At 35.7% G+C, this 21,522-nt stretch overlaps 2 protein-coding genes across 2 annotated transcripts in view; one reads left to right on the forward strand and one right to left on the reverse strand.

Annotated features, from left to right (window-relative positions):
* Positions 1-21,522, forward strand: part of LOC108110645 (semaphorin-1A) — a 113,950-nt gene that overhangs the window by 17,197 nt on the left and 75,231 nt on the right.
* Positions 13,886-14,294, reverse strand: LOC108110648 (bomanin Short 3-like). The gene is made up of 2 exons (XM_017219752.1): positions 14,171-14,294; positions 13,886-14,106 (listed from the first exon to the last, which is right to left on the reverse strand). Exons 1-2 carry the CDS (start codon positions 14,220-14,222, stop codon positions 14,033-14,035), a joined length of 126 nt encoding a protein of 41 aa, XP_017075241.1. The 5' UTR covers positions 14,223-14,294; the 3' UTR covers positions 13,886-14,032.

A 21,522-nucleotide genomic window follows, 5' to 3' on the forward strand; every position in this document is an offset into this window, starting at 1 on the left:
CTCTGATTGCTAATTTCTTTATGTAAAACTTACATTGTAAATGATCCCTGCATATGGGCTTGCTCGGTCTTAAGTTTTGAGTGTTCGTGGCGCTATTCCACCAACACTTTTTCGTTTTCCTCTTTCTGCCACATTCCGTCGCCAACTTCACTACTTTTTATTCTTGTTTCTTCCTGGATCATCCTCGAGCTCCTTGCTATACCACCAACAATTTTTCGTTTTCTTCTTTCCGCTTCATTTTGTTTTGTTGTCATTCTGTAATAAATTTTGTTCTTGCTTCTTCCTCGATCATCCTCGAACCCTTTTACTGAAATCTATTCCTTATATGTAACTTCTGTTTCCTTTTTAGAGTTTATTTCGCTTTCTTCTTCTTCTGTTTCTTTCTCTCAGTGAACAACTGTAAACCAACTCAAAAGCGTCACTAAATATGTGCACGCTTTCTTGTATTTGTGTTAGTAAATGCTCTGCTGTAAGTCGAATTCCTCGGTTATTTAGTTACAATTTTTGATCTATATAAACTTATAATAGGTTATGGGATAGTTATAAAAGTCTTAATTGAATTTAAACTAAATAGGCTAGTTAAATTTTGATTTAGAGTGGAACAAATGTTGTTAATTCAAGTAACATTTTGTCTTAGTTACCGATTTCTCAAGTATTTGAAAATATATTTTCTTTTTGGTTCTCAATTATTAGGAACATTAGACTGTGTTAGTATCAATTTTGAAATGTAAACATTTATAACGAAAAATCAACACTTATTAACCTATCCAATTCAACAATTTTGCTTAGTCATCACAAATTCAGAATGAAAGCCTACTTTCTCTTTATCCAGTGGGTTCATCTAGTCATCTGGTCATCATCTAAAGTTTATCGCCCCGCACATTGACCGCTCGTAAATATCATAGAATTAATTACTGCATCTGTTGGCTGTTCTGCGGCGGCTGGCATTGTTCTTTGTATTATTGTTATTATTATTATTGCTATTATTGTTTAACTTTCGTCGTTGTTGTTGTTGTATTGGCTTTGCTGTTGTTTGGTTCTTTTAATTTCTGGCCCAGGCCTAATGATCCATGAATTACTGGAACGCGTAGGCGGGTTCTATTCGAAAGGGTCGAGGTCACCAATTGTTTCAATGTTGCATGTCATTCTCGGCTCTGACATGGCCATGTCTGCTCAGTGTTAACAATTGATTTCTTACCACGTTCCCGAACTTGTTGAGAAAAAAAGAGCAGCCAGAGTGTGTGTCGGTGTATAGTCGTAATTACTGCTGACATCTGTGAGTACCTGACCTGTCTGGGCCCTGGTAAATGATTCAGTTTACGAGTTCCTTGGGCATCTTTAATTGGATATGTGCGAGTGGGAGATCTTTTTAATTGCTCTGGGAGAGGGATTGATTTAAAAGGGTTACTTTTTTCTTAAAATAATGGCCTTCTTTGGTTCTTGAAATCGATATTCATCTTAAAGGGGATTTCTAGGTGGAAAAAGAGTATGCTTAGGGGTACTTAAAACATGTTAAATTTAATGGTTTTTGTGTTTAAAAGGTCACTCAAAGTCTTAAATCTTATGAAATACAATTTAAAGTTTGTAATTTTCTAACAAATTTATTTCTTTTCTATCTTTTCAGGTATGTAAATCAAGTAAAACTGTCAAAAGAAAAAGCCAGTAAGGTATTTAAGCCCTCTTACAATGTATGTATTACTCGTAACAAAAACACTTTTTGTAGATTTTCGTATGTGAATATGTATAAAAGGTTTTCCCCATTGTCAGCTCTTCTTGTTCACCTTTTGACTTTTCCACTGCGTTTTATTTCCGCAGCTTAGCAAATTAAAGTTTGGTGGGATATTTGATGGCAGCGTGAAAGCTTAACCTTGCCAACCCTCCTGGGGACCATTTTCTTCTAGTTTTTTTTTTTTTATTTTGTAAAGTGTCTGAATGTTGTCGCCATTTTGCGTTGAATGCCACGGCAGAAGAGGTGGCAACAACAATGGGAACAACCATGCTGCGTAATAGAGTCGGTTAGTGGCCCCAACCCTGGAAAAGATATATATATATATATCGAAGGACAGCTGGAGGGACTTCCCTACTAAATTGGCTTCGGGCTGAGTGGGGTGAATTAAGTCTTTTCAGGGAGTAGTCAGCGCACAACAATGGAATGTCGTGCTATCTCCCTGCTGCACAATGTTAGAGTTGCACTTAACTTCAGACACAGGAAAGCCGAGCTGCACAATAAGCACAAGGACAACCGGAGAAAAGCTAAGCAGGATGCTGAATGGTCACCCACTTCTCTCTCTCTTCTCTCTCTCCACTTCAATTCACTCGACTTGCCTCCAGTACACCCAACAACTTCTCTGTTGTTTTTTCTTTCAGTGTGAGGAGAGTCCTGACAAAAACAAAAGTCACATGAAAATAGCATGAAATAGCTGCAGTTTTGCTTGTGCTGCTATTGCCGGCAAAGTCAAGTGCCTGGCGATTTTTCTTGCACAATAATACACTTTTCCCATTTCGCTGACAGGACTCTAGTTTAATATCCTCTAGCTAAGTGTTTAGAAGGTATGATAATTGTTGTGCGACTGCAACCGAGTTTTATGTGCGGGTTTTTCTTTTTTCAAATGCTAACAATGCACTGAAAGGTTTCTTGAGAAAAAAGTGATTTTTTATATGAAAATCAATCAATATTACTAGTAAAGATGGTAATTTAAAGGAAAAAACTGATAGTTATCTCTTGAATCTGTATGTTTAGTCCCGACCTTCTAGCTCGTATAGTTCCCTAAATCTCAATGGTTATACGGACAGTCATACGGACAAACGGACATGTCTACATCAACTTGGTTTCGACTTCGAAATAAAGCTTTAAGATAGTTTATAAGGTCGGAAGCACTTACTTCTTTCTATAAAACACTCCTCAGAACTCCACTTCTTCTTTTCCCCCAGGGTATCACAAAGTCTAACCCTAAAACCCCCTAAAACTTTCTTAATAATTTTTACCATTTCATTTCATCTGCAACTTCACTCAGCTGCAACATTTCTTGCACATGCAGCGTGTGACGTCACTTAGCTCAGACAACTGTGATAATGATAAAATTAGATTATGGATGCTTTTCATTTTTCACACCCAACTCAGTGCAGCAACAGCTCTTCGTCTCCCCCTCTTGTCTAGGGTGTGTGTATGTGTGAGAAGAAGAGGGAGGAGGGTTGGTGGCGGGTTTTCAATTTATGGCTGCCTCCCATGTGGGAATTCCATGCGGGTGTTGTGCTGGAAAATAATTACCATCAAAGTTTTATATTACACATATTTATTATGGGGCGGAATAGAGCTGAGACAATTGGAGGTTGAGTTGGGGATCATATCTTACGGATACGGATACAGTCAAGTGGAATGAACCAGAAGGTTCGAAAAATAAATGACAGTTTCCTTAAGCGCATTTGTTCGTAAGAACAACTAGCGATGACTTTTATGCGAGCAAAAGATACAGATATATTGGAAAATGTATCTCTCAATCTGTTTGCCATTCGAATGCAACAGTTGCAACAGCAGAAACAGCAACAGCAACAACAACATATGCTCTTGATGATTATAAAAGAAGTCTCATCTTTCCGCTCAACTTCAACAGCTTCTCCCTGAACCAATTTCAATTGAGAAGAAGAACAAAATTATTTCTATATTTGTCTTTGTCCGTTTGTCTGCTCAGCATTCGACACAGTTTCGTTAAGTAATTGAATTCAATTGTATCTTCAGTAACCATCATCGACTTTTGCTCAAGTTTAAATGAAAAGCCAAACGTCGATTGAACCCGCTCTTTCTCTTAGACAGCAAATTGGTTACTGTTTTGGGTTAGATTTCAGCTGCTATTGTTTCTAAATTGAAAAAGAAATCGATACGCCAGATGAAATGTGAAGTAACTTGGAAGAGATGTGGAAAATGTAAGAGACAGCTTGTTATATTAATTGGTAAAAAGATAGGTTACCAAGTATTAGATATAAATATAGAATATAGAAGGATATAGAAATATCAACAACCAATGCAATATAAACTTTCTGATTTGTAATCCCTTTATAATCTATATATTTAACCTCCTTTTTTATTCATAAATAATCAATTTAATTCATTTTCTTATCCAACTTAATCGAAATTTTATTCATTTGAATTTTTGGCCTGGTAAATAGTAATTATTTCCATAACGTTTGACCTGTCATTTATTATAAACAATTTAACTGAAGAGATTCGTTTAAATTTGAAATTATTTCAATCAGTTTCCTCACACCCTCTCTCCATACCACAGCCAGCCCCTTCCTCCGCATCTAACGAAATGTTTTTCCACAACAATTATTTTCCCATTATGGTGATTTCACCTCCTGACCGACGCTCGAAAAATTAACGTGAAAACAAAGACCAAAAAATTAAACATGCCAAACCATCAAATTAGTGTTAGCCGCAAAGGATTTTCTAAAACTATTTAAACGCAGTCCGACATAGCACCGCCTCCTGTCCCACTCCCCCCGAAAATAAAATAGAAATAAAAAGAAAAATACAAAATAAATAAAAGGGAAAAATGGGAAAACCCCAGAAACGAAAACATGCCATAGAAAAGACTAATTACACTCCACTAAAAACTTTAACGACGAGCGCCGGCAATCTTGACGAGGGTACGGAGCGGAGATGATGGCCTGGGGATTTGGTTAGGAGGAGATGGAGGACCCTACCGACAACCGCATTGCTATAAAAGGAGAGATATTTGAGTGTAAACACAACTTGTGTGTGTGTGCAAAGTGTTTTCAGGGGCGTTGCATGCCACACACATATACGCAACAGCCGCATCCCCGAGATACATTTGTATCTTTTGAGCTCTCTTAAACGCGGGGTACCCCAGCAAACCAGACCGAATGTAAATGTCTGTCTAGTGGATCTTGCCATGGTTTGGGGGCGCCGCTGTCTCAAATGCAGATGCATTCGACGTGAACGTGTCGAAAGTAAGCTGCAGTTGCAAGTGACAAAATCGCGCCGCACTACGTGATCCAGCTTTGGCTATATCTATCTACTACTCTAGACTCCTTCCTGCTTGCTGTTTGCTGCTTGCTAGTTATATATAAGACTATATATACATATGTATATATGTTCGGTTGCGGGTCTGACAGGGAAAACTATTTGTCACGACATTCCTTCGGCGACAGGATTAAGTTCTTCCTAACTCACTTGCCGCCATTGTCCCGCGAAGGAAAAGTGAAGAAAAGCAAATACTAAAAGTGCCAAAATGCACCTGATTTTGGAAATCCATGTGGGAAAGCTTTTTAGTACAAATTTTATATTTTATACATTTTCCCACTATAAAAGCTTGTTCTTGTTTTCTTTTTGCTGTTATTTGGTTTTCCCTTTCAATGCCATTTCTTTAATGGCACATAAAATCTATAAATAAGTCAATTAAAGATCAACCTTATTTATAAAAAAACTGCTTGACAACCACCTAAGTTTATTTTAGGGAAGGCAAAACAAAACGGAATATAAAAGAAAATAATTTATGTTTCACGATTATTTTTATGGTGTAAAAACTGTAAGAAAGAAGCAGAAAGATTTTCCATATTCCTTGCAATCCCTAACCATAAAAGCCACATAATATTTAAAAAATAATAAAAAGCTTTAATAAAGAAATAAAACAATATTTAAACTCCCAAAGCTCTAGGCTTGGAAAAATAACAAAAAACATTAAAAATGAAAATGAGAACTTATTTACTTAAGAAAGAATAATAAATTCTAAAAAAAAAATAAACAACATCTAAACAAGTTCAGAGTGTGACGTTTTGTTATGTAGAACAGGCACTAACCATGCCACGCCCACTGCCTTCGGGGCTAGCTGAATGCTATAGAACTCAAGTAACAGAAATAGAAACATGTGTCTGCGTTCGCATCGGCGCCAAAAGGAAACTTCACACAAGTGAGGCAAGCCAGCATGCATTAAAAATCCACGCTTCCGGCTGGAGTTTACCCCCCAAAAGGCAACCTCCTCCCCTTTCCAGCAAAAGGAAAACACCACCCTACCATGCAGGATTTCAATAAAAAGATACACAAGCTCACATAAATAAGGGAAGAGGCAAAATCTAGGGAATGGCAAATGCATTTGGAGTGTTTGCGGCAAATGCCAAAATGAAATACATATTACTTACCAACAAATAAAGAAGTACAAATGGTGTTGTCTAAGGTCTCGACTATTGGTTACCCTGTATATAATATGAATATTATAGGAAAAAAAATCACTAACTGATTTTACAAGATTTTAAAGGCAAAAAAACGTGATTTTTGCAGACTTTTTAAAAAGATTTTTTAATGATATTTAGTTTAGTTTTAAAAAAGTAAATTAATGGGGTTTTCAAGCTATATAATAATAAGTTTTTATACATTTTATTCACATATATAACTCACCTATATACCCATTAAAAGTCCAAAATTAATGGGTAACCAAACAAAAAGGGAAGGAAGTTTTATTTTGTTTTGCTGAGTTGCATTTTTGTTTAGCCCGAGGATGGAACACGCAGGGATATATACTACTATATACAGATATATGTATATATCATGACCGATTTAGCAACTGGCAAGTTGTCTCTTTTTCGGATTTCTTTTTACATCTTCTTCTTTTATTTTTGTTTTTGTTTAAAAATTTAATATAGCTGCAGGGAATTTTTCATGTTCGGTTGGGTGTGACAGCCATGCCTGAGGGGCTTTTCGAGATGTTTTTGTAATCCGCTTTTACAATAATGAAAGAATAAAATGAAAAACTCATTTGAAAACCTTTACATTTCTAAAAAAAATTCCACAACATTTATCCATCGAAAACTATGCATGAATGGCTGAATGATTTGGCTTTCTCTAAAAGTGCGCCGCTTTGATTATAGCCAAGTTGCCAAACTTTTTAAAGCTAAAACAAACTTTTTTTTTTATTCCCCCAACTTGATCCCTTTCTGGTAAGCTAGTATATAGTATATCGTAGGCGAGTACGAGTAAGTACGCCTGGAACAATAAATCTTGTGCAGCGAATCAATAAAACTTGCTAATTTTCCGCTCCAATTAGCTGAGTATATACTCTTCTCTCTCAGCAAATCTCGGCAAATGGCTAGGGATAAAGGAAATAAGTTTGCACAATGGCGAAACAACTTTCGCAAGAGCAGAAAATAGCCAAACTGGAAATAAGGATTTTCGTGTTTTCATTTTCTTTTTCCCTTTTTTTTTTTTTTTTTTTGTTGGAAACACAATAATGTACTTTAGTGAAAATAAACATTGAACAAGCCTAGGGCAGGTTCTTGGCTCTAGGCATTTGAAACTCTCTAATAGCCATTTAAAAACATGAATTCGGTGGGCTAAATGAGAGCATTATAATAATTGACATTATAATTTCCATTATCTGTCTGCCATTAATGGCCAAAAATGTTTGCCTAAAAGAATAATCGTGTTAAATGCTAATTTGTGAACTTAAATTATAACAAGTAAATCTGTTTTTAAAAATAAATGCCTAAAAGTATGCAAATGTTTTATAACTAATATCTAAATTATCTTTTTTTTCACTATATATATAGCACTCTCAGCCCCAAAACAACATCCCAAATCGATAGCAAATTTAATTTAAAGATCAATCGAAATTCTGTTGAACAACTAGAACAATATTTATCCAAGCAGCTATCACTTGGGTGCTGCAGCATTGCAACCATTTGGTGGCACACCACCACGGCAACAGCCATAGCCACAGAGAAATAGCAGCAGCAACTTTATGGCTGATTTGTAGCATGCAGCAAGCAATAATTCAATGTTCTATATGGGCAGGGGGACCAGGGGCAGGAGAAGGAAAAGCCATCAAGGGGAAGGAGACAAAAGCCTTCATTGCTGGGGATATTCCAACACCTTCGACAATGTCGCTGTCAAATGGTCGGCCAGGGGTTAGGAGTTAAGTGGGCGTGGCTATAAAGGCGCCGGCTGCTTGCAACTGCAATCTGTCTGGCCTGCCAATCTGCCCCATGCCGCCAGTCTGTCTCATAGCCAGCCCCTGTTGCTCCAACCCTCTTTCTATGAGGATTCAACACATAGGTTTATGCCCGGAATGAGGAGGAGTCATTGCCACATGCCGTATCAGTCTCCTTCTCCTCTACCTTCTCCTTAAATGCAACAGCATTCGGTTGCACCTTTGAAGCGTGCCTGTGCGCTGCACCACCAACGGCGTCAACAAAAACAAATTTGCATAGTCAGCTGCATTTCAATTAGAGATGGTAAATGCATAAAATGCTTAAGCGATATATATTTGGCGAACTCATTACCCCGGGATTAAGTCTATATTATCAGTGCACTTTGGAAATCTATGATAAAGTTGTTTATTTATACAGAAACTGTTACTAAATTGCAGAACTATGTTAAGGAGATATATAACCAGCTACTTAGAAACTATAAAACAGCCTAGGCTTACCTTATTTGACTATTTTGACTATTGTAAGTTATATCAGTTTAATCTTTCGATGTGATTAGGGAGATCTTCTGAGTTTCTTCTAAGATTCTCAGAAGAAATCTTTTTATTCTTTAGGAAACTAGCATGCAGACTTAATCTTAACTTTCTAGTTCTTGAAGTTGCCGAGATTCCATCGTTTATACGGACAGACGAAGGGACAGACGTAGATGCCTAGATCGACTTTGCTATCGATACTGATAAAGAGTATACATATATGTTGTACTTTCAAACCAATATTTTTAGAGCCAATCAAGAATATATATACTTTTCAAAGTACTATCTATGTCTATGAACTACAGTTAGAAATTTAGCATTCAAAATAGAATCATTTTGTACCAAAAAGTGTTAGAAAGCTTAGTTAATGGATATCTCAAATCTCCAAAAATCTAAGCTATTTCTTAACCAAGTATTTTAAACTCGTTGTTTTCATATTTCAATATGAATATAATAACTGTATTATATCGATATCAAATCGATATCGCTACCATCTCTAGCACTCTGCGCGATACAAATGAATATGCATTGCTTTTTTCTATATTTGCAAGCAGATGATCTGCCCTCCTTGAATGTTACTTTGTTGCATTTTGGTGTTTATTTTCTTTCTTTTTTTGTTTGCCTTTGCGCTTGGCAACATTGCAATTTGTTGTGCTTCCCCGCAACCCCCAATTTGCTGTAAGCATCCCTTATGGCACTCCCTGTTTTTCGTTTTTTCCCCTGCTTTTCGTTTTTTTTTTTTTTGACTGTGAAAAGTTCCTTCAACTTCACCTTGTGTTGCATTTGCGTTTCGTCATTGCCATTATAATTGATAGCAATATAATTTTGTACTGTAGCTGCTGCTGTCTCAGTCTACCTCTCTTATCTATATATCCATCTCTGTCGCGCTGTCTTTCTCCTGGATTTTATGTAAATTTTTCGTGCAAATTGCTTTTAATGCATTTTGAATGCAATTTGTGTTTTGTGTATGCTGGAACTGGGGAACACTGTTCTGTAGTACTGGAGTGGAGCACACAAAAACTCGTAATTGAAACTGAAAGATTTTAATTTAATTTGAGTTTCTGTTTCTCTTATCGCCGTCTGACTCTGTTATTGTGTTTGCCTTTTGGAGAGGAGAGGTGAATGCAGCTTTAGTATTCCGGATATTTTGAGCTCCCGAGTTCTCATTTCCACGAGTTTTGTGTATTTTTAGCTCTGGTTTGCCAGCATCATCCAGAAACCCATGCGGGATGTTACTTCCTTCTGCCTGTCTGTCTGCCTTTGGTTTGCCTGCATTTGGCTGGAGTTTTCATTGAATTGATTTAGATAAAATCACCGTGTGTCTGGCTGGGTATATATAAATATTTCTGTTGATTGCGTAACGCCCTGGCGAATGCAACTTCATTATGCCGCCCAAAATGCGGCACCGATTGGCGGGCAGGCTATGGAAAATGAATGGTGTGTCGGGTCGGCTCATCATAGATACATTGAGGTGTTTTGTGGCATGATTGGCGTCGCCTCCTCCCCAAAGATTTGAGGTTGACATCAAACGAGCATGTAAGTGTGGGCCTGGGATCGAGATTTATGGCTTGCACTCCATGAGGCATATAAATCTCAATCTGGTGGTGCAAATTGGGGTGGAACATGGGGCGCCTGCTAAGACTTTAATGAGATTGGGGGGGAGCTTTATTGACTGGCTCGTCAGGTAATTATGAGGTATTGTTATAATTTCGATTTCATTGCTTATATAAAAAACTTCTTCTGAGTTTAGTTTAACCTCCTTAAATATCAAAATTAAATTTATTAAGCTTATAATCTCCCAACCTTCTTTCATAATAAGAAAGTAGAAACACCTCCCTATAGAAAAATAATAAGCAATCGAATTAATCTCGCCCAGTTTTCCTTCTCCAAGTAAAAGTTATTTCCATGAAAATCCTTAGGGAAATGCTGTTAATGAACTTAGTGCCAAGTTTATATCTAGTTAATTTTTGAGCTGACTTACCTAAAAGGAATTATTTGGATTTCACAGGGAAATCAGAAACTTTTACTAGCCCAATCCCAGTGCCCTTTTGAATGATCCTGTGAGTGAGAAAGCCACTTTGAATGGCCAACTGAATAGTGGCCAACAGAGGTTGTCATGACCACGCATACACACACACAGAGAAAGAAGAGGATTTCCCTTTGGCCGTAAACGTCATTTTTTAATCCCACCCATTGAAACCCACATAAGTGGTGAGTGATTTTCGGGGGTGGCGACCTTTTATAACCTTCAAATGAACAGGCAGTTTTGGGGCCATATTCTTTAGCCAAAATAACAATTTAATTATGAACATACTCATGGTCCCTGCTTCTAGCTGCCTGCACGGCCCTCCCAAATTCAAGGACAAATTATAGCCATAAAGCTTGTGTGGCCAGAAGCTCCAGAGCTGCTTTCGGCCTGTGGGATAAGCTAAGAGCTCATTAATGTCACATTCATGGCAACTCCGGAAAGAGCATAAAATGAGCAAAAATTCTATCAGAGTAACCCCCAAACTGGGACCAAAACTCCATTTAAATTGAGTGCACACAACAAATTGTTGGGTGTGTGTGTGTATTAGCCAGCTTGCGGGCCTGTAAGGCAATTAACATGGGACTTCCTCACACCCCAAAGGCTGCAGTAAAATAATCAAAATTAGCCAGAAAAGCCACCAACGTTTTAGGTCTTTTGGGCTGCAATTAATTTTCAGGGAAAATCTTGGCTACTAAACGATTATTTTTATTTAATAGAGAGTTAAATTTAAGCTTTGGTGATAGAAGTATAATTAGATATTATATAGAAACCTGCTCAGATCTTGATAAAGATCTTAATGTTAAAAATATTATTCAATTTTTGTAAGCCTTTCTTTTTATTAGGCCCTCAAAATAGTTTTTGGTATTTATTAACTAAATATTTATCATATTCATCTTTATTTTCCTGTCTGTTTATTAATTTCCTACCTTATATGGAAAAACTTCACTCAATATAATGCCAGTTTTCCTGCTAAAAGCCCTAAGCTGCCTTTTGAAGTCTGGTCATTCTGGTCTCTGTGTTCCTGTGGATGAATTTATGTTTACCCGTCAGTCTAATTAAATTTAATATGCATATTGCCAAGGCATTTGAAGTGGCCAGACACACGGCTTCTAAGTTCAAAGGGGAAAGAGATGGCAAGAGAGAAAGAGAGAGAGAGAGAGAGAGAGAGCGAGGAGGAGACGCATAGCTTGCGGTTGGTCTGCCTGTATATATGGGTAATAAATTTGATTAGTAAGATTTACGGTCCGGGCCAGCGTTCAAATGCTTCTTGGTGCAGTAAATTTTATGCTAAGCAGCAGTGGAAAAAGGTTGAAAAAGGCTCGGCTTGGCCAAAAGAAGGGTTGTGATGTGGTTTTCCACAGAGTTTTCTTTGCTTTTGTTTGTTTTGTTTTGCTTTTTTAGTGTTTTGTCTTTAACGTTGAACGAGTTGTTACAATAAAATGTTTATAGCATACTCTGCGGGTTGGCCTTCTTTCCATAAATATTATATAAATATATATATATGTGTATATATACTTTACATTATGCTGAGCCAGCCAGACAAAAGGCAGTCCAAAGGGATACAAAACATTTTGATCCATATGCAAAAATACAGAACTCCCTTTGAGTTGTGCAAAGGTGGTTCCCTTTTTGCCAGTTTCCACTGGCTGCCAAAAAGTATGCAACACATCAGCGAACCCATCATTAACATCATTATCGGGGCCCTGGAGTTCCAAAGAAACCAGAAGAAAAATCACCAAAAATGATGCCAAGGCCCAGGGGCCGAGATTATGCGATAAAGCACACCAACACACACACACACACAAATACACCACTGGTAGTGAAGTTGAGATGGCCAAGCTATGTATATCCTCCGATCCTCCGCCTACCCTTTCTACGGCCTTGTGCCTTTCTGCGGCTTTCAGCCGCACAGCATGCTGCCATTTTGCTGGCTGTCGAAAACTCAAAATGAAATGCAGTCAACGCCCTAACTTCTGACACTCCCACAACCGCACATTGCACTGTTAAAAAAAAAATTGGGTTATAAATTATTAATTATGATTTTATTTCCCGACAGAAAGTTAAGAAAGAGTTTCAAGCAAGTAGTTTTTTTTATAAAATGAAGTATTTATGGAAATTCCACATATCGTTATGATAATTAAGCAGAAAATAGAATATTTTTTTATCAGTGCATGTCGGCTCTTCAGTTAAATTATGCGCATTGGGCTTCTTTGGGTACTGAAATTATTTCGCTCTCTAGCTCATGTTGGCTGATGATGTGATTCCCCCCCCCTTCATCAGGCTTCCTTTGTGACTCTGTTTGTGGCAAAAGTGAAAAGAAATTTCTGTTTGCTTGCCAAAAGACCGAAAAAGAAAGGAGCCGCCAAAAAATGCATTTTGATTATTGGCGCTGCTGGGACATAAATCTGCATTCACAATTGCCGAGTGAATCAATTCAAGAGAGTGCAGCGGAATTCGAATATTTGAAGTTGAAATAAAAAAGAAATTTTAACATGTGATTAATGTTAAATTTTTCCTTTTTCATTACAGGTAAGCATAAAGGACTTTTGAAGGACTTGTTTTCTTGTTAGAGATTATGAAAATATCTCAAATATTTGTGAGTAAAAAGAAATTCTGATCTGAAACTGAAAATCTTACTTAATTTACCAATTTTAAAATCCATAACCAAGTCATCAAGCCAACTTGCCACAGCTAATACCCTTACCTTTCTTAATTTTCTTCATTTTCATCAACGAAAAATGAATAAAAATCGCATTTATTAAGACTTAAAAAACGACTTATTTCTCGACTTCATGAAATTACAGTTTTTCCGACTGCGATGAAATTAAAACCAATAACATTAACGCGTACGTAGAGTTTTTAATGGGAAAATCATATTCATTATTAACAATTTTCGGGGGCGTTGCAAAGTAAAGGAAAACTTTAATAAACGGCCATATTTTCAGATCTGTGAAAATGCTAATAAATCAATGCAAATACCAGAAGAGGCAAAAAGGGAAAATGGTAATGATAAAGCAGAAGGCAGGGGGTCTGTCAGTGGCGCATTAACATAACAGTTATGTGCATATTAACTGTACATTATGTTCCTTAATCCAGACAATAAAGCAACCAACAATGCGGCAAACAGCAAATGAATGAAATTATGCAACAATTTTACAACAAATCAATGAACTGCAATTCGCAGAGCCCGCATATTTCCAGCAAACATTTTGGCCTCGTATAGAATTCGTATATGAATATAAGCAATAATGGCCAAAACGAGCTTTTAGGGGTGGTGGCAGGCGGGTTATTAATGAAATGAAATGTTAATGCCCTGCCGCCAAACGACAGATGCTCGATTGAGTGTATAATCGTATGCGGAATTAGGTCAGAGATTAAATCGAAATTTGTATTACAATAATCATAGAGATTAGCGTGGGAATTTTATTTCAAGTTATAGTCTCATTTAAAATTGATAAGAAATTATTTATTGCTTGGTAATTTAGTATCCATATAAGTAGCCGAAGTTGTGTGATTTATAAGCTTTTCCTTATCATTTTCCGCCATGAACATTGCAGACACGGCAGTCTCCATTAATGATGACATTGCCAGGGTTCAGAGGAGTGGCTAAATAAGGCATTAAATTAGTTAAGAAATTGTTAAGAAAACAGCTAATAAAGTTAATACTTACCACTGGTCAGAGCCAGGAGACCGAGCAGGAAGGCAACCGAGAGGAATTTCATCTTTAAGCTTGCTAGAACAGAAGTGCGAACTGAACTGATGACTTTACCGCTGACAACGATCTGCTTATATAGTCTCATAATCTCTCTCTGTCTGTTATCAATGTGTTTTTGTTTTTGCTTGGGATCGGGGCAAAACCGCATTATTGACTTAACGTGCGGTATTGCCCTACGAGGTGTATGTGAAATTCCCATCTAAAGTCTTCGAAGATTTCAGGTTCAATTAGCTGCATTTAATTGCACGTGAACTCAACTGTGTATATGGCCCACAGCCGCCTCTTCTGAAGAAATGTAGAACTCGTTTGCTAATCGCGTTTGATTGACAAGCTTGCCAAGCTATATCGGATATAGTATAGTTATCGCGTTTGGCTATAAAAAGATACGTCACGGCTCGTGTTGATCGTCGCCCGTGGAACTGGTTCTATTACGATGGTTCTTTGACTTCAATTTGATTTGCATTTATCAAACGGAATGGATTATTCCAAGGAAAATCATTTTTTATGAGAAGTAATTAAGTAGACAACACTTGGAGGAAGATTTTGTTGATTTTTTAACATTTTTTTGGTTTTGCAAGTTTTTAAGCTGGAAAATTTGAAGAAAAAATACTTAAAAGAGGCAAAAAAGGAATTTTTCAAGTTTGTTATTTATGCCATTTAATTTTAAAAATTATTTTTATAAATATTTTGTGGAATTGAAAATTCAAATTAAATAGATAACATTAATAGGAACATTTTTAAAAATTCTTTTAAGATTATTTGTTTAAAAAATAAACATTTTTTTTATGATTTTTTAGGCACATCAAAGCTGAAACTATGTAAAATTTCACGTCAGCTAAATACTTAATTTTTAAACACTAAAAACAAGCTTTTTTTTTTTTTTTTTGCATAATTTATTTCATTTAAGATTAAAAGTAGTTAGTTATTAGTCACACTTGTTATTGTTTTAAGCTTTGTTTACATTTGGGCAACAACTTTGAAGTATTTTTAATGCTTAAAGCTTTCAGCGCTATATGTTGGACCCGTTCTCGTTGATTTTAAACCCTTGAAATCTTGTGAAAATATAGGACTGAAAAAAAAGAAAAATAAATAAATTTATATTAGTTTTTTCAAAGAAGGAGAGTTGATATTTAATAGTTAGTGAAAGTTTCAAGAGGAGAAGTAGAAAACCACAAGCTGAGAAGCTCTACAAGTCTCGATTTCATATTTTCAAAGTTAAAAACTTTTAGTAAGACCTTCAGAAAATACTTTTCACTATATTAAACATCACAAAAATCTACATAATTTGTAGAAAATAATTTATAATATTCACCATTCATCTTCAGCTGCCGCAGCAGAAGCCAAAATAAAAAGCAGAGCCAATTTAAAAAGATTTAAATTGAGGACTTTCATGGTGAATGTTTTTTAAGTAATGAACAATGTTGAACTGAGCTCGGCACAAAGTGGATATGTAATATATATATAGCATGATTCCATATGAACAAATTGTTGCCACATAAATCCTCTGGAGACTAATCATTTCATATACGTTTTTTTTTATCAACTCAGGACAGAAATAAATGCGAAGAATTCTACAGAACAGCATGAGTTCTTATTCTCATTTCACTTAGAGAAAAGCAGTACAAGATTGTGCGTCATACCATAAATAACTTATCGTATATTTCTAAGGCCCCTGAAGGGCATTAAGAATGCCTAATAATAACATAAATTACGGGAAATCCCCTTTTCCTAGGCCGCAATGGGGAATCAAGAGTCAAGTTTGTAGTTTTCAATTTAAAAGATTATTCATTTTGATTACTAAGAATTCGGATCAAAATTTCTTTAATATATATTTTTATTTACTACAACTTCTGTTTCAGCTTTATTTTTCTGAATATCTCTTTATATATTTCAATGAACAGAATTCCTGACAATCAATCCCAAGAAAAGCAAAAAGAAAAGAGTCAATCAAAAGACTCCTGCAATTTGTTGGCCCAAAAAGCAAGTAAAATGAACTCAAATTGCATTACCAACTTCGAAATAAACAAAAGAAGAAACCCCATTATAATAGGTTTAAAAAAAAAAGAAAGTCAAAATTCACAAAAAAAAAAATAAATATATTATTTATTTTTTTTTTTTTTTTTTTTAAAATTAAAAAACTACCTAAAAAAATTAAAAAAAAAAAATTAAAAAAATTATTTTTTTTGGTTGGTAAAAAAAAAAAAAATAAAAAAGTATTTTAAAAATAGAAAAAAATTAAAAAAAAAAAAAAAAAATTAAATAAATAAAAAAAAAAAAAAAAAAAAAAAAAAAAAAAAAATCACTTGGACCAGACTTTCACTGGAAATCGAAAACTTGAAAAATTTGAAATTGGAAGCACTTTTTGCTCTCCTTTTATACACCTATTTTGAAATTTGTTTAGTTTTTTTTTTATAGTTTATATATTTTTTGTTATTATATCTACTTTTTGGCAGGAAAAGTTGAGAGAGAGAGAAGCGCAAGCTCAGCAGAAATTTTAATGCACTTTTAACGAGTATTCTTGTTCTCCTTTCTTCTTTATGCTTTTTCTCTCTTTTAAATGCTAAATTTATTGATTTTAATTTTTGTATTTTAGTTTATTGCTGCTTTTTAAACTTTAAAGAGTTTCTTTAAAAGACACCTCAAGAATCGGAGAATAATTTTTAAGTTACTCAAACTTTAAATTAATTAAAAATTAACATAACTAAAGCATTTATTAAACAGAAGTTGGCAAAATGAAAAGTTTAACAATATATAAGATTTTTAATAACAAATTGTTCTTCAGTTTTAGTAAGAATTTAAACCTTTTAACTAGTTTTTAAGTTTAGTTACAGGATTTAAAAGGTACTGCTGATTTTGAAGCCTACTTTTAGGCACTTGTTAAATCCCACAAAACCTATATCTCTTAACTAATTAAACCAGTTTAAAGGGCAATTTAAATCAGTTCTTGCCAAAAGCAATAAAGACGTCTTCTTTGTTTGTCACTGCCAAAGTCCATTAGCTTAAGTCTATTAAATTAGAATGGGCTTGACTTTAATGTCTCAATGCAAAAATGCAACCAAAAATGATAAATGCTCTCATCAAATTGATAAAGCAATCTAAGAATATATATACTCTCCCATATATATATATATATATATATATATATATGGAGAAAATGCTGTTAGAGCTGTTTAATCAAATTACGAACCGGACAGCCCCAGACAATAAAGTTAATTAATTTACTGTGCATGGGAGTTGGACGACTTGGTTGTCGTTCTTGGTTCTGGCAAGCGCTTTGACAGATGCATTGGATGAGGTCCTGTCACAGGACTTCATGAGGAGGGGGCGGAGGTGAAGCTGAAGTTCTGCCAGTAAATTAAATTTAATGGAAAATGTTCGAAGGCACACGAGAGAGAGAGAGAGGCAGTTAATAATTTTCATGGAGATTGCTTAAATATCTGCTTGGCAAGGACCGCTTAAGGACATACCAAGTATGCAAATCACGAACCAGAATTCGATTATAAAATATTAATCTATTAATTTATATTCCACCCACTAACAGTCACCCACTGCCAATGACATTCATAAATCAAAGCGAAACCTGTTAATGTTCAATTGTGATAAGACAGAAGGTCTTCTCAAACATTGACTTGGCACTTTCCAGTATATAAACCATTTTCATGCCGCAATTTATGCTAATTTAGTTATAACCTTTCTTGAACCCATAACCCATACATACATACAATCCATTAGTGGGTTACTAACGGTACCCGAACGCCATTTTCTGTGTAACAACTGCAAATCAATGCCCTGACATGTGAAAAATGGCTGGCAAAACCGGGGAATCCATTGTTGTATGTGTCTATTATAATATTGCCATATTATTTTATGCATGCAACTGTGTCCTGTCCATGGGGCACTTATACACACACCCTTACACTCACACACACTTTGTGATTGCGTCTGCATTTTCGTAATCAAGCTCATGATAAATCGTTTGCGCAAAATTTATTGAGTTTTTGCATGACACCCAGTAAAGCGACAGCAGCTGCAACATGGGGCACAAACGAAACCTATAACGAGAGTGGAGTGCTATCTACATTTCAGTTTTGGGCCTTATCTCTCTATAACTTTCAGTATAGAGTTTAAACTTAAGATAATAATTTATGTTTAAAGACCTGCAAAGAGAAAAACCCAAATCAGCATTTGCAATTGCTTCAAAGTTAAAGTTCATTTTAAAATATATGCAAATCTAAGCCATTTTTGCCTCTTACCAATTTACCAAGAACAAAAGATAAAAATCAATTTTCATGTTCTATTCATTTGAATGTAAATTGCAGAATTGAATTTTCTTTACGCCTCCTCCCCCCCCGCTCTCCTACACACATGTGTTTGTGCAAATTATTTTGTACTATTTTTGGGGAAATTTCTCGAGTTGCATGCAACGAATCGAATGGTGGCCATCCTTATCGTGTTTGTCCAGCTGCTGCTAGCAATTGCTTTCAACAAAAATGAGCCGAAAATGTCGATGTGAAACTATATATATATATATATATATAAATTCCATTGAAGGCCAAGAAAATTTGAAAAGAAATATCCTTTCAGCTGGCATTTACATATTTTATTCAGCTTCCTAGAAAAATGATTGATGACCCAAACGATTGCATTTTATTCCATAAATGAGTTTTCCACAAATAGGCAATCAGATATTTTGCTTAAGTGTTTGTCATATTTTAAATAAAACTGCATAACTTAACACTTTTACTGATTGAAAAGTTGGTTTTAGGTTGTAAATTTATCGTTAAGCTATGAAATATTTGTGTGAAAACTTAAAGAAATCTTTTTATAAGATTTTTGAACGTAATAAAACCGTTTTTGGTTTTGTTTTTGTAATCCAAATTCATTATTTAACCCATTTTAGCAACTTTAAATCACCAAAGGGTTGAACTCATAACATTTATTCATGTGTTTTGTAGAAAGAAAGCTTAACCAGACCTTTTCGATTGATAACTTAAGTAAACTCAATATGGAAAATGTTGAAAAGTGTTTAAAAGCCTGCAGTAAAATGCAACATTTTCAATCATAAGTTACCCCAAAAGAAGAGCCCAAAAACAGCAGTAAATTAGTCTGAAGTCATTACAGATATGTCCCCAACAATGATGTTCTCCAGCCACTTGAAAACTATCACAAAAAAGCACTTCAAACATAAAGAGTGAGGCATGCCACTCGTCTCTTAGAACATGTCGTCAATAAAGCCGAAATTATGAGTGACTACCCTTGACTTAGTTCGGTATTAGAACGACTCTACAGGACACTCTATTCTGTAGTTGAAAAATTATTTGTGAAATATGACAGAAGGAAAATGGGAACCCAAAGAGCGAATGACAAATGTGCCGAGTGAAGTGGTCTGGTCGCCTGTTCGTTTCTGGTCCTGTGGTCAATGTGCAGTGTGCATGAGCCTGAATGAAAACTATTAGCCCGACGTATTCTGGCCAGGCTGGGTGTGGGGGTGTGGGTGGGGAGGAGTGAACAACATCATTGTGCTGTTGTTAGTAGGTGACTCACAGCCGGAGAGAAGCGACAGGAACCAGAGTTCTCCGTGTCCCAGTGTCCAGTGTCCAGTGTCTGCCAGCAGAGAACAAGTTTTTTGGCTTTGCACTCGAATGAACCGCAACCCCTGACCATGGGTCACAGCAACTGATGCAACTAGGACGGGGTTGAAATATACAGAATGAAAAATTAATGTTAGTTTTTTAATTAAATATTTAATAGAATTTTAAAGAGTTTCAAAGTGTTATTAAAATGGTAAAAATACTATTAGAAGTTTTACATATTCAGGGAATATTTTCCTTACACAACGGTGGTGCTAGACCTCTGGACTTTCTTTCTGAAGTTACTAGAAAATTCAGATAAAAAATCATACCTATTTACAATTTTGAGGGATAAATATAGATTTTATTTAAAAATCTTTTCTCAGTGCCTTTAATTCTGCAAACCATCCGACTCTGTCTGTTCGTCATGTTCATGTCGCTAATGTCGCGTTGCAACCGAACATCGGCCGCAACAGCCGTTGGAAAAGCTGCAAAGTTGTGAGGGAAATAATTTCCAAAAAAAAAGGGTTTTTCACTGGGATTTTTCTGGCAGTTGTTTTTTTGCCACCTAATCAGTTTTAGATTCTATATAGCTTAGCATACTTTCGGGGGCGATTGAAATGGGTTGCGTAAGTAAAGCTGCAAGCCGGCAAATGGGCCATAAATTTAAATTAAGTGCTGTGCTTTATTTGCTGATGATTTACCATGGCTAATGTTATTGCCATGGCCATAACCTTTTTATGACTTTCACTCGATGTGCAGTTACATAAGCATTCTCTGCGAATTTTGATCCGATTTAGCATTATGTTTAGGTACCTCGCCTCGCAAAAGCAATGAAAAACTACAATGTCCCCACGTTCTATGTACTTTTAATTTAAATATTTTTTGGTATGTACATATATCAAAAGTTTTCTCAAAACATAACGGCAACTTAAACAATTGCAAATTCTTTGATTGCCCGTCATCACAATTCCATTTTTATGCTTATTTGTATGACTATCAAAAAATAAAGAAAAAAAGATTTAGTCACATCATAAAAAAAGCACAGCACGAAAATGGCGACGAAAAATATCAAATAAAGGCAGCCAAAAAATAAACGAATGCCGACCGACAAAAAATGAAAGGGGAATAAGAAATATTTGTTGGCCTTATTAAAATTCCATGCAAATTCGTTTATGGTGACTACAGTGGGCGTAATCCCCACCCAGCCATGTGTGCGTGTGTGTGTGTGTTTTGTGGCAACAATTGTTTCGAATGCGGAGCAAAAGAATGGAGGAAAATAAGTGAAAACCTAACGAAAACTTATTTCATATGCGCCAGACACAACAGTCAAGCAACAACCCCACCAAAAAAAAAAGAAAAATGAAAAAGTATAAAAAAGACCAGTCGATACGAGCCAAGGACTTTTCCCAAGCCAGGACGTTGGTGCAAGGGGTGGGAGGATGGCGGCCTGGTTGCTGCACTGAAAGAAATCATGAAACAAATTTGGAATTTTTCATTCATACCCTTTACATATTTTACTTATATTATCAAAAGTAAACTTCCTCTATAATTTCTCTCAGTGTATTGGGTGGCTCACGAGGGCATTTGTGTGTGTGAGAGCGCGCGTGTTAAGCATATTTAGTTCATTTATTTCAAATTAGATTCTTTTTTGGAGCGACAACAAAGGAAATGCCTGCAAGGGGATGGCAAGGATGTCGAGAGAGAAAGGCGAATGTAGCTGAAACTCACGCCAAG

Source organism: Drosophila eugracilis, unplaced genomic scaffold, assembly GCF_018153835.1.
Source record: "Drosophila eugracilis isolate 14026-0451.02 unplaced genomic scaffold, ASM1815383v1 contig_353, whole genome shotgun sequence".
NCBI classification, from domain to species: domain Eukaryota; kingdom Metazoa; phylum Arthropoda; class Insecta; order Diptera; family Drosophilidae; genus Drosophila; species Drosophila eugracilis.